Below are 14,524 nucleotides of genomic sequence, written 5' to 3' on the forward strand. Positions count from 1 at the left end.
AGTTATTATAATTGAGCAAAATTCTTATTTTAAGTAAATGCACGTAAAGGACTATATAGTTTCACCTATAAGAACTCCAAATTCTCTTTAAAAACATAGCAAAAACTATGTAAAAATAATCATTAACATATGTTTCATGCTTAAGACTTTAGAAGACTATTCAGTTATATTTATTTCAGTTGGTTGTTACCTAAGTCCCAGGAAGCAGGTGAAACAGGAAATGTCTCAAGTTTACATGAATGCAAACTGGAAGTTAAAAGTGTTAAGGCCAGAATACATACCTTGGTCATCAGATTCCTAACCTGATGCTCATCATACTGATTTCTATGTTCCTTAGAGTAATAATTTGCAAAGTGTACCGTGTGCAGTTCTAGGAGCTCCCTGTCCTTGGGAGCCCTCTGAAACAAGGAATGGAGTTCAGTTTTCCACTCCCATGTCTACCTGAGGCACTCCTTGCCTCTCTTGCGGTTTAGTTTCTCAGTAATTTATTATTTTAAGAGAGGGTTATGCTTCTTAAAAAAATGTCAGAGTCATTCAGATGAGCAGCATTATTGAAATGATTCATCTGATGTTTCTACTATAGTTTTCCACTTTGCCCAGATAGTGAGATTTTTTTTTTTCTTTCAAGATTATATTTCATTGGGCTGTTTAAAATAAAAGATAGTGGACTTCATTGTATCATTAATACATTCCAAAGAAAGTACTAAATTCCACAAAGCCCAGAAAATAGACTGTATGAGTTACCTGTAATGGAAGGTGTTCTGTGCTACTTACATATGTGCGATATGCTCATGATGGGTCATGGACAGGAGAAATGGTAACGAGCACGTTCCTGTTGGAAGAACTTTTAAAATAGGTGCATACTTCGACTGAAAATGTGCAAACGAGGTTGCAGTCGCAGTATCCTAATGTTTAAAACATCTTCTCTTTGTTTACGGTTACAACTAAATTCAAATTGAAGAAAGCCAGCTTGCTTTTGTCCAGTGTGCATTTAAGATTGGCAAAAACAAAAACACGAAGAAACAAATCAAAAATCCCAAAAGTCCCTGAAGAAGACAGCATGCTTATGCCATGGCCTCAGGCTTTGGGACTCTCGTAGAGCTGGCCTCTGCCCTGCAGTCCTGGCTCTAGCGTGCTTTGGGACCCCACCATCTGTCACTTGGCATGGTGGGGCCCACCACAAACCACTAAGACCCTGGGGCTTTTTGGCATGGTAGACAGCAGTCGATTGTGTATGATTCGGGGCCCAGACTGAATCAACCAAACCACTTTGAACTCATGAATATAAAACTGATGAGTGAAATTTTTTACTCCTAGAATGCTGTTGGATTCACTGTCTAGTGAAAGATCTTCTGTGTATGATTAGGTACATTTTCTTTTTCCCTAATTGCTCACTGAGAAAAAACATATTTTCCCAGATTATGTCTATATTGTAAGATGTTCATGCGCTCACATTGTAATGTATTCTATTTTATGGAGAAGATCTGAATATGCTGTTTTTGTTTGTTTGCTTGCTTGTTTGTTTTCTTCTGTGTGCTTAGAGAAGCTAAGTAAACATACTAAGGGAGAAACTTAAGAGTGTCGTAAGTTGGTGGATGGGGTGACCACTATTGGCTCTGTCATATAGCTATTTCTGTGTCTGATGTACATTCTGAAGAAATTTTGCTTCTCTTACAGATCTCTCCTGTGATGGAAGCAGAGGAATTAACTAATGATATATTAGCAATAAAAAATATAATTCCTGTGAAAGGTGATATCTGGGCCACATTTGAAGTCATTGAAAATGAAGAGCTAGGTAAGTGATTTTCATGATAAGATTCTTAAATTCCTTATAGTATGAAGTACTATTTTTGTGCCAAGCAATTATGAACATTTTGTGTTTTTTAAAGATTAACTTCTCATTTTTCATTCCCTTCTACCTCCGTGCATGTGTTCTATGTCATTGCCACTTGAGTTTGCCCTCCGATGATTTTACTCATCTAAATGATTATTTTATTGACTATGGAAATATAATGCAAAGCATTAGACATCCATGTTGCTACTTTAATAAATAGGCCTTTGTTTGTAAAGACAAGCAATTTTATTTGTAACTTCTAATTTTTTTAATATTAAATAAATATAAATAAAATAAATAAGTTTTGAGAGAGAGAGAGAGAGAGAGAGAGGGCAAGCAGAGGAGGGCAAAGAGAGAGGGAGACACAGAAAGGGAAGCAGGCTCCAGGCTCTGAGCTGCCAGCACAGAGCCCGGCACAGGGCTTGAACCCATGAACTGTGAGATCATGACCTGAGCCGAAGTCCAGCACTTAATCGGCTGAGCCACCCAGGCACCCCTGATTTATAACTATTCTGAATGGCACTATCACTATCCATCTCATTTCCTATACGCTGCTCTTTTAACAAAAACAATGTTGATTTAAAAGATTATTTATTATTAAAGAAAAAACTTTTTTAAGCTAGTAGCAGCTTATTTTTTGTTTTTTGTTTCTTCTTTTCATCTTAGTGGAGTAGATCAGATATTTTATCATCTTTTATCTCAGACATGGAAGGGTAGAGATTTTAAAACACCTTGACTATCCCAGTAGTCAGATGCTGAATAAGCTTTACATTCTAATGACACCATTTGGTTTTAAAGACCTCTAGGAAAAAAAAAAAAAAAAAAAAAAAAAAGATGCAGAATGTCTTTGTCCCTTGACCATCTGTCTAGCTGCTACCTACTAAGGTGTTGGGACCCTTTCAAGTATAGCTGTCAAACTGCCAAAAGTAAAATCTTGCCACCTGCAAGCTCAAGATAAAAATTAAAATTCAACATTGAAATACCCTATCGTGTATTAGTAGGAGTGTTGTAATCAATGTTCGAATAAAATGGGATGTCAACTATTTTGTCTCTCATTAGTCTACATATTTTCATATCGTTGTTTTTATCATGCATAATTCTTTAAAAATCTAACTCCTGAAAAGGTAACAAAAAAGTAATTTTTAGATATTAATTGTCAAGATTTGGTGACTCCCATGCTTTGGTGTTGGCTCACGCTGTGTCTCCCCATATTTGGTCTCTCCCATTTACAGAAAGTGGTTTAGCAGATGACCACTGTGACCCCCAGCTTCTAAGCCCAGTTAATTTGCTTCAGGCTTTACCTGTCCTCTCCATAGGGTTTATTACTAAGGACTATTCCCATTCCTTTTGAAGGTCTTTCACTCTGTATTTGATACTACCTGGATTGTCCTTCTTGCTCTCTACTCCTTTTATTTCATTTGTCAGTTTTTCCTTTGTCTATCCACTAAGTGGTAGCTTTTTGCTGACCCAATCTCCTTTGCCATCTTTTTTCATCATATATGTTCTTGATAGATAATCCCTTCCATTCTTGGTCTTTGCCTAACCAGGGTAGGCTGGTATTTCCCAAATGCATCTTTACTCTCCCGCATCTGGCCCACCAGTTTACCTCCTTTAAAACCCATACTAAGGGTTCCATTGAACTTTGTGTCTCTTGAGGAGAGCTCCTTGGAAGGAAGGAGGAACTTTCTTTTTTCTGTCTCTAGTGTCTGGCATAATGCCTTACACATAGTTGCCATACAGTTAAAATCTAAATAAGTAAAGCACAGTTTTTCATTACTATATGGTATATAGGTGGTACAGTCTTTTGATTTTTTTTGTTGTTTAATTTTAAGGAAAGGGTTAGGTTACTAGCTTCATTGTAATTGTAAGTGAAGGTAACTCTCAGTATTACTGCCAAAGTTATCTTTCTAACTCACAAATAGGATCATATTGTTCCACTGTTTAAAACCCTTTCGTTAGGTGCTTATTGCCTGTCCTTCAAGATCCAGTTTAGATGGTCCTTCTTCCATGATGATGTTTAGACAAACATAGTTCCCACTGAGCTTTTCTGATTATTTGATTATAGATCCATAATACTGCATATTATCTGACTTGTAGAATAGTATCGTGTATCTGCCTCTGCCCCAGAATATTAGTTTTTCAGGACATTTGCCATTATTTTTTAGACCTTGCTATCTGTCACTACCTCTAGTGTAGTGCAGTGATATAGAATAGACCCTAAAAATATCTTACTAACTGAAGTGGAATAAAAAATACATGCATTCTGTTGCTCTTTGGATTAGATGTATCCAAGTAGAAGGTACATGAAAAGTAATTCCTGTTTACAGATTAGGAATCACTAGGAGATTTCAAGGCCCTGCTTAGCTCTTAGACAGCTGATTGTTTCCCATGTGCTTCTATTTCTGTTGAATTTATGAGGACATCCACAGCAAAATAATGAATCATGGATTTGGGGATAGACATTCTCTCCCACTGCCCTTATTCTCTCAAGGACTGATTTAAAGCATATCCCAGTGTCACATCATTGGAGCTCTATGCCTTTGGGCATTGGTCCTCCTGACTGAGAAGAACAAGCGGAATGAGTGAAGACAGGAAGTAATTATTTATAGCTAGAAGAGAGGTTGCAGTATATCTGGCAACACTGTTACTAGATTTCATCTTGGAAAATGAAAGGCTGCTTACTCTGAAAATGGCTGGTTATTAACTTGCATATGACAATTAGTACTTCACAAATTGTAAGATTAGAGTGAGTTGGGTTTTTTGTTTTGTTTTTGTTTTGTTGTTGTTGTCTTTTGGTTTCTTTCTAACTCAAAAACAAAAAAGTTATCTTGGGGTTCCTGGGTGACTCGGTTAAACGTCCAACCCTAGGTTTCAGTTCAGGTCACAATCTCATGGTTTCGTGAGTTCAAGCCCCACATCTGGCTCTGTCCTGACAGTGCAGAGTCTGCTTAGGATTCTTTCTCTTCCTCTTTCTCTGCTCCTCCCCCACTCATGCTGTCTCTGTCTCTTTCAAATAAATAAACTTTAAAATAATAATAAAAAGAGGTGCCTGGGTGGCTCAGTCTGATGAGCGTCCGACTTCGGCTCAGGTCATGATCTCACAGCTCATGAGTTCGAGCCCTGCGTCAGGCTCTGTGCTGACAGCTCAGAGCCTGGAGCCTGCTTCGGATTCTGTGTCTCCCTCTCTCTCTGCCCCTAACCCACTTGCATTCTGTCTCTCTCAAAAATAAATAAACATTAAAAAAATTTAATAATAAAAAAGTTACCTTGATGAAAATATAAAAACACTTATGAGATAATCAAAGGAACACCCCGTGTACACCAAGAAAGAATACATTTGATGGAGTTAAGAATTCACATTTGGCATGGTTTTAATATCTGGTCAACCCTTTAAGTAGAATTCTCCAGAAGAGAAAGCTAAGATCATTTTTACTGCCTCTAAGGGAGCAGTGCTAGGAGAGCAGCAGAGGGGCCAGTGATTGTGCTTTACTGAAGCAGATGGAACCTGTGTGTTCCACCTGACCTGCTGAAATGTTAAAAGCTTTATTTCTAGTAGCATGCAGGGAAGATAAAGTAAAATATAAAAAGAAGCTAAAAGTGAAGGCGTTGGTAGTCACAAGATTGTAGTTGATAGGAAGAATGTCAGTAGAGAATTGCTGCTTTTTCAAATGCAATTATAAATCCCCCAAGTAACCAAAAATAGTCTGAGAGATAGAGAGGTAGAGGGGTAAGTAAGTGAACCAGAAGTGCTGGATTTTGTTTTAGGTGTCACTAAATTTTCTACCCTATCATATCCAATGCCCTTTTTATAATAAGTATTTTGTAACGTTTCCTTTACTCTTCTGAGATACTCTATTATATTTAGTTTTTTTAAAAAATAATACCCTAGTTATATAAAAATAAGAGGAAAATATGTTATATAAATGCCCAGAAACCCCTATATGGTTGAGGATAATGAAAATAGATTCTTAAACCTATAAATGGAATTGCCATGGGTATGACAAGTACCAAAGCAGACTGATAGAAGCATGTCAATTTGTGACTCATATATCATTAGCATCACTGCTGTCATTGGTGAAATTGTGTCCTAGTCCATTCAGGCTGCCATAGTGGAATTCCATAGATGGGAGCTTATAAATAGTAGAAATTATTTTTCACAGTTCTGGAGGCTGGGAAGTTTCACAAGATCAGGGTGCCAGCAGATTCAGTGTCTGGTGATGGCCTGTTTTCAGCTTCATAGAGGGCTGTCTTTTCCCTGTGTTCCCACATGATGGAAGGGAGCTCTTTGGGGTCTCTCTTACAAGGGCACTAATCACATGCATGAGTGCTCTGCATTCAAGACCTCTCTGAAAGGCCCTACCCCCTAATACCATCACATTGGGGATTAGGTATCACCATATGAATTTGAGGAGGACAAACATTCAGACCATAGCAAATGGTGGGCAACTTTTATTTTGCTTATATGGTAGTCAGATTGATGGAAAAATATGACCTATTAAAACCATATAAATACTTTGAGAATGTGTATGTAAAGCTGAGTTAAATTCTAGGCTCAGCTAATTTCTGAGTTGGTTTCCCCTCTAAGTGAAGGTCTGGTGGGACATTTGAAATTTGTACTGGGTAGAGAAACAGTCATTCTTGTCTTATTCATTGAAAGATGCTAAGTAACCTTCACCCACTGCTGCCAGTCATTAAGACAAGCTGAAACCTACCCTGGGAGAGGGTACCACCTTCATCCAGAGCTAATCTTCTGAAGTGTGCTCTTATCTTAATGCTTCAACTTCAAACGGAAAGGCCTTCACATGCTGGAAGAGGAGGAAGAAGAAAAAAAAAAAAAAAGAAAAACACCCAAGGGGCCTCATTTAAGTGGGCTTCTTCACTGAGCGGTTCAAGTTTTTTGAAGCAGTTGCTTTCTCTGAAGGAGTATCAGAACATTTTCTTGTTTCTTCCTCATAGTTACTGTGATATGGAAGAGCTGTTCATTTTTTCATCAGGATTCTTTCCAGCCCTTCTTCTGATGACACAGAAATTATTTCACCCTCTGATTGTGTGGACAGGACTGAGAAAACTTGCATAGCTCTTAGTTTGGCGCTAAGAATTTAACTATTGGGGTAATCATGATTGATTGAGGAAATCCTGTGTCATTACTGCCAAAAATTTAAGGACAACACCTGTTAACTACAGTGGAAATTGGATAGCTCTCTCTCTTTTTAACAAGGCAGACCAGGTTTATTCTGTGGACATGATTTTAAGATATGGAAAATGAGGGGTGCCTGGTTATGAGGTGTTCGGTCGGTTAAGTATCTGACTCTTGATGTTGGCTCAGGTCAATATTTCACAATTTGTTAGTTCGAGCCCCACACTGGGGCATTGTGCTGACAGTGTGGAGCCTGCTTGAGATTCTCTCTGTCTCCACCTCTCTCTGTTCCTCCCCCCACTCGTGCTCTCAACTCTTTCTCTTTCTCAAAAAAAAAAAAAAAAAAATTAAAAAAAGATAATGATAATGTGATTTATGTAACTAAATAACCTCCTCCATAACCTTTTCTTCTCAAATAACTATACTGAATTCTCAGCAATTTTTATGCTATAGATAGCAACTGAGTTATTTATTTCTAGTAATGCCCTAATGCCAGATGATGTACATACCATATAATCTATCATGACAGATGGCTGCAAATGGAACTGTAAATAAGAACTTGTTTATTGGTAGGAATTTATATTCTAGCAACGTTTGATGTCTCAATTTCCCCTGCCTATTATCTCTTAAGGTGGATTTTAATGCCATTTTATAAACATAGCATTGGTAGTCTAATAAATATGTAACCTTTTCATCCCATGTTTCAGCTCTGTTTTTATGCAGGAACTTGGATATTCAGGATTTTCACTGTCCTAAAGCATGTCATAATATGATACTGATGTGAAAAACATACTTAGCAAATTTTTTTGCAAATCTGTATTTCTGTATCTGTGGTGTCAGTTATACTGTGATTGTAATATCACTAAGAACGGTTAAGAGCTACCACTGTAGTATCTATCTACTTACAATAGGGACCCTCTTTAATGCAAATGTTCTAATACTTGGAAGTTTCATTACCAATTTAATTTGATAATAAAGAAAAGTGAGATTTTATTTTAATCCAGATACTGTTTTCCAGTTGGGAATATAATTCTTACCTCTAAGCCGACTGTGGGCTCATCAGTTTCCTTAAGTGCAGGATGTTGAAAGTCTCTTGGTATTATTTCCTTACCATCTTGTCACCAAGGATAGGAAAGTGAAGAGGGAAGTATGAATTGACATTGTTTTTTTACTTATGTTTGGTCCTCAGAAAAATCTTGGTGAGTTGATACTTTTTTCTCCAAATTACATGTAAGAAAATAATTATGTGAGAGTTCACATACTTGCCCAAAATAAAACTTAAGTTGGTGTTTAAAAATACTGGGTTTTAAAGTCAGGTGGATATGAGGTTCACATCTTTGTTCTTCTCTCGAACCAGCTCTTTGGCCTTAGGCAAGTCATCCCTCTAATCCTTGTTTTTCTTTATATGTAAAATATGAATGATACCTAATGAAGAGTGCCGTGAGGATTAAAAGTGATAACCTGTGTATCTGGTACAGACAATTCTGATACATGGTTATTCCAGAAATGACAACTGTTAATGGTATCAGTACCATTGCAAGTAGTGGAACCAATAATTACAAACATTATGCCAAATGTAAAGAGAGTACTTATTCTATAATTAGTTTTTTAAGAAATATAGTTAATTCTAATTATAACCTCCATTAATAGAAGGATTAATTAATGGATTAATCAACAATTGAATTTATAACTTTGACAATTTATAGGAAGTTATGACCTTTGTCAAAACTTTTAGAAAATTACTTGAAGAAAAATGGGAGTGACAGAGCATAGAAGATTTTGGCTGACTTTGAAATTTGGCAGAATTTTGTCTGCTGATTCATTACCAAATATTTTCTGTTAATTATAGTCCACCATAGAAACGTCTAGTAAGGGGGCGCCTGGGTGGTTCAGTTTAGCGTCCGACTTCAGCTCAGGTCATGATCTCATGGTTGGTGCATTCAAGTCCCGCATCGGGCTCTGTTCTGACAGCTGAGCCTGGAGCCTGCTGTGGATCCTGTGTCTTACCTCTCACTGCCCGCCCCCCACTCATACGCTCTCTCTCTCTCTCTCTCTCTCTCTCTCTCTCTCTCTCTCTCTCTCTCTCTCTCTCTCTCAAAAATAAATAAACATTAAAAAAAAAACCTGTTAAGTACTTAGCAGTCTGCTGTGTACTAAGGGGTATATATATGTACACAAGAGGTAGATTTGTCTTTAAAATGTATGGCCTAGTTGCTTTTTTTTTTTATTTTTTAATTGCCATTGTCATAATGAGTAGGCTTGCTCTAATAAATACTGAATAGTAAAGCAAAAATCTGGTTCTTTACAATGGCAGCAGAAAAATTTGTTTTTTTTTCTTCTGTGGACTGGGGATTATTGATACATTCTGGAATGCTGAGGTCACAGCAGGGGGAGAGGAGTATTAAGGAGATGTAATACATTTGTTCTTTTTACTTATGATTGTGTCACCAATTAAAATATCATGGTTCCTATGTATGATGCTTTTGACATGCTCTTTATTTGTCATTAGTGTTTTTACTTTACTTGAAGGTGAAAAGCCAGAATGCTGTGCTCTTTGTATTTAGGAGGGGATGAAAGGGTTGAATTGACTTATATTCGACTGTGACCCTGAGAAAGCTGCATCAGCATGTTTACGCTAGAGCTGATGCTCTTGCTACTTCAATTGTGCCATTTTCAGGGTACTGTGAAAAGGTTTGAATTTCTTTTATTCCAGCCTATGTTCGGTTCTAACATTTTATTAACTGATTGTCATATTTTGATCTGGAAAAAAAATTTACTATAAAGCTTTGATTGTGAGTCTAAGACCAGTTTGTTGTTGTTGTTGTTGTTTTTTAATTCTGTGCTAAGAATTTGTAACACATTTAAAAGTATGATTGCCTAAAACAAAACATATGAATGAGTATTTATCAAGGAGAAATGTTTAAGATGTCATTAACTTCTTGCTTTTGGCCTATTGTATCAACAGTTAATACATAATATTGCCACATAGTATCTCACTAATAGATATAAATGACGTAGTAGTATTTTGATTATTTTCATCTGTTCTCTGTTGAAGGCATATTTTTTTTAAAAATGTTTATTTACTTTTGATAGAGCAAGAGCAGGGGAGGGGCAGAGAGAGAGGGGGACAGAGGATTCTCCCCAGTGGGCTCTGTGCTGACAGCAGAGAGCCAGATGCATGGCTCGAACCCATGAACCGTGAGATCATGACTTGAGCCAAAGTCAGACGCCTAACTGACTGAGCCATCCAGGTGCCTCTTAGGCATATTTTAAATTTTTTTTTTTTCAACGTTTATTTATTTTTGGGACAGAGAGAGAGACAGAGCATGAACGGGAGAGGGGCAGAGAGAGAGGGAGACACAGAATCGGAAACAGGCTCCAGGCTCTGAGCCATCAGCCCAGAGCCTGACGCGGGGCTCGAACTCACGGACCGCGAGATCGTGACCTGGCTGAAGTCGGACGCTTAACCGACTGCGCCACCCAGGCGCCCCTCTTAGGCATATTTTATAATTTCATATTAATTGACTATGATAGTATCAGCTAAAAATTGTTCACTGGTATTGATCCGATATTATAACATGCTAATGTCAGGATAAACAAAGGTTATTACTTACTACTGAGCAAAATTAACTTTGCTAGTCCTTTTACAATTAATTACATGCATATTCATATAGCTTTCCAAAAGCAAGCCAGAATATTATCTGAATTAAAAACAGAGGAAGAAACTGATTTCTCTTAGAAAAGGATAGCATTATTTCTGAGATTTTATCTAGAGGATAGCACCTCTGAATTTTTTTTTTTAATAGCTGGGTAACAAATGTCCCCACATTGATTCATTTATACAGTAAATGTCATCATATGTTTAATGGTGTTCTAGGTGTTAGGGTCTCTTATATGTAGCCCTAGCATTATTATTGTGTAACATAAGATATGGTCATATTTTTTGTTGCATATACATCTTTCTTAAAGGATTTTTTTTTAATGTATAAAAGCTGATAACTTACTATTTTTTTCAGTTTGACTCAATATTTTTTTTTTTTTTTGTAGAACGCCCACTTCACTACACAGAAAATGTGTTGGAACAGGTGCTTCGGTGGAGTTCACTAGCTGAACCTGGTTCTGCTTATCTTGTGGTGAAGAGATTCTTAACCATTGACACAGTCAATCACTATAATGGTAGGTGTTATTTCACCTTGCAACTACAATAGAAAATTCAAGTGGCTAAAGGATAATTATTATGGCTCAAGGATTATTTGATAATGTAAAAAAATGAGAAGCTGCATACAAATCTACTTGACACAGTATTGTAGAATAGGAAGAAGAATATAGAGACAGAATACCACATGCCCAAGTCAAATTTTCCTGGAAAGTAGCACACTGCTAATACTGGCTAATTTGATGTCCCAGGTTAAGGTTTTGGGAAGGAGTGGTTTATATTTTTTTAAAAGGACTTTTTTTTTGCAACACTTTTGTGTCTTTCTAATTTTTAAATAGATGGTGACTCTTCTTCCTGAATTATGTTCCCATTTGAAAGTTCTCTGGGCATTCAAGTGCAAGTTATAGAAACTCTGAGACTGAGTATTTGTAATTCTCACTTATTTTGGGGGTGGTACTGGGGGAAAGAAAAGGAAGTACAAAATGATATGCTCCTAATAAGGATACTTGCCATCCATCTGGGAGAAGACACGTACGCACGTGAGGTAGAAAAAGTTAGCACAAGGCAAACATGCAGGACAGTCTCTGAACCTTTGTGAGGTATCAGAAAACTTTTATTTTGAAACTGATTCATCTGTTATATTGTCATCAGCTGACAAATTAGAAAAAGATTTACTGCCGGCACTGTACATAAACCAACTCTGAAATCATTTAAGTTTTAGAAGATAAACTTTACTACAACTTTTATGATTGATATTAATAGTAGCTGTTACTATTTATTAATCACATATTATTAATCAAGCTCCGTACCTACTGAAGCTCATTTAAATTTCTTTAAACTTTCCAAATTGTGATTTGAATTTTCCAAATGGGGAAACAGAAGTACAGAAAAATGAAGTAATTTGCCCCAGATCAGACAGTTACTAAATATTGGATTTGAGAACAGATTGGTCTGTGGTCTAATTTTATATATATGTACAGCTCTTACATGCTGGAAACCTTCTTAGAAGGATTTCAGGATTTTCAGCTAATGGCCATAGATCTGTAAGTGCTTAATTGTACCACAGCTAATCTGATAAATTTCTGATTTCATGATAATGTCCTAGTCTATTGTGGCAGCTGTAACTATGATAGACTGGTGGCTTATAAACAGCAGAAATTTATTTTTCACAGTCTGGAGACTGGAAGTCTGAGATGAAGGTTGCAGCATGGTCCAGTTCTGGTGAGAACTTCCTTCCAGGTTGCAGACTTTGTTCTTCTCATGTCTTCACAGAGTGGAGAGTAAGAGAGGAAGCAAGCTCTGTTGTGATCTATTAGGACACGTTCTATCACGAGGGCTCACCCTCTGAATTCATCTAATCTTAATTACTGCCCAAAGACCCTACCTCCTAGTACCATCACATCAGGAGGTAGGGTTTGAATTTCGGGGGGCACAGACATTGACCATAACATGTCTTTTACGTCTTATGTGTCTGTCCTTTGTGTGTTATATTTACATGAAAGCATTTTTCCAAAAGGCAAACAGTTGAACTACTTTACTTCTATGTCATTCTCATCTTACGGGCATCTCAAAAAACCAAACAGGTGTTATTCTTCTTGCTGTAGACATTTAACCTTTTAGAAACCTTTATCTTATTTTAAATCCCTTTATCATAACTGCATATGTTTTTGACTACATACCTACACCTCTTAAGGATTGCAACAGAAATTTTCTCATACAAACATGACTCTATGATGTTGTAGGGCAGTGGTTCTCAGGTGGATGCAGTTTTGTTCCCCAGGGGACATTGGCAATGTCTGCAGGCACTTCTGACTCAACTAGATGGGGTGGTGTTTCTGGTATTTAGTGAGTAGAGATGGGAGATGCTGGTAATCTTCCTATAAAACACAGGACAGCTCTTCACAAGGAAGTATTTGGCTCAAAATGTCAGTGGTGCCTGTGTTGAGAATATCTGATTTAGATAATCTGTAAAATCTGTTCTGGCTCTTAAATTCTGTTATTCTTTCATTTTGACACTGAGATAAAGAAAAAACATTGAGCTTATAAACCAAGTCCTGTCAGCATTATGAAATATATATATAATAAGTCCTCATGGCTTCTTTCCTTTTAGAAAATCATCTTTTCAGGCAATTTTTTTTTTATTTTTCTGGTGAGAATTTCCTTTTCCTTTTTCCAGTATCCCTCCAAAATGTCTCTAGTTCACTGTATTGTCAAACAAACAAACAAACAAAACAAAACAAAAACTTGAAATCCGTACCTAGACATGATACCTTCAGTCTTGTTTGAATGCTAGTGGATTGGTTAGGTGAATAAGAACAGACAAGAATAAGGTCTTAAAGGCTGTGATAATTTTTTTTTTCAACGTTTATTTATTTTTGGGACAGAGAGAGACAGAGCATGAACGGGGGAGGGGCAGAGAGAGAGGGAGACACAGAATCGGAAGCAGGCTCCAGGCTCTGAGCCATCAGCCCAGAGCCCGACGCGGGGCTCGAACTCACAGACCGCGAGATCGTGACCTGGCTGAAGTCGGACGCTTAACCAACTGCGCCACCCAGGCGCCCCATTAAAGGCTGTGATAAAAAAGAAAGTTTTGTGCAGGTGGAGATGAGGGATAACCAACACAAGTATACCCTTAAGTGCTGTTGATGTTTAAAGAAAAAAAGAAAACAGCATCATATTGAGCTGGTTGAGAGCAATGACATCTGAGTAGAAATCTTTAAAGTTGTTTAAGGACACAAAGAAATGGTAGAGTAGCATACTGTGCACTGGCTGTATCCACAACTGGGCCAGGAGATTCTGTGTTATAACGATGCTTCATACACTCCTGTGTGTGCTCTGTATGGTGTTGTGAGTGTGTCCTTGTGGTGTGAAAGCATCAAGCTTCTATAAGGTCTAGACAAAACATCTGCATAAGAACTGGAGAACCCAAGCATGAAACATTCTCTAGGGTAAAACGTCAGCAAATGTTTTTGTGACTCTCACATCTCCTTCATGCCTGTAATGGAGTGGGAGCCATAAAACACATGCCTGTCCCCTGCACTATCCCTACCTCTGGTTTCCAAACCAGTATACAGCTTGTTATTATAATATCTATAGTTCCTTCTACCAGGAAATGATTTCTCTCTGCATGGGAAAAAAAAAAAAAAAAAGGTTTTAGAGTAACAGCATTAGCAAATACATTAATTGGACCGTTTCATATTAGTAGTTATGTATTTTTGGTCATAAATAGTATCTATGCAGTAAATATTTTAAAAAGTTTGTTTTGTGTTGTTTTCTATCCAATAAAATTTTTATAAATGTTTTTAATTAGAGCTTGATTTATATTAAGATTGTCAAAGCAGAATAATCTCTTTCATTATGGTTGGTTCTACATCTGTGTGAATTTAGGATTGTCATT

At 37.1% G+C, this 14,524-nt stretch overlaps 1 protein-coding gene across 1 annotated transcript in view; it reads left to right on the plus strand.

The window, feature by feature from the left end:
• ARAP2 (ArfGAP with RhoGAP domain, ankyrin repeat and PH domain 2) overlaps positions 1-14,524 on the plus strand; it is a 216,413-nt gene that overhangs the window by 163,901 nt on the left and 37,988 nt on the right. The window contains 2 exon segments of the mRNA XM_032593080.1: positions 1,678-1,795; positions 11,019-11,147. Of these exon segments, the coding sequence (XP_032448971.1) occupies positions 1,678-1,795; positions 11,019-11,147 (247 nt within the window).

This window comes from Lynx canadensis, chromosome B1, assembly GCF_007474595.2.
Source record: "Lynx canadensis isolate LIC74 chromosome B1, mLynCan4.pri.v2, whole genome shotgun sequence".
NCBI lineage: Eukaryota > Metazoa > Chordata > Mammalia > Carnivora > Felidae > Lynx > Lynx canadensis.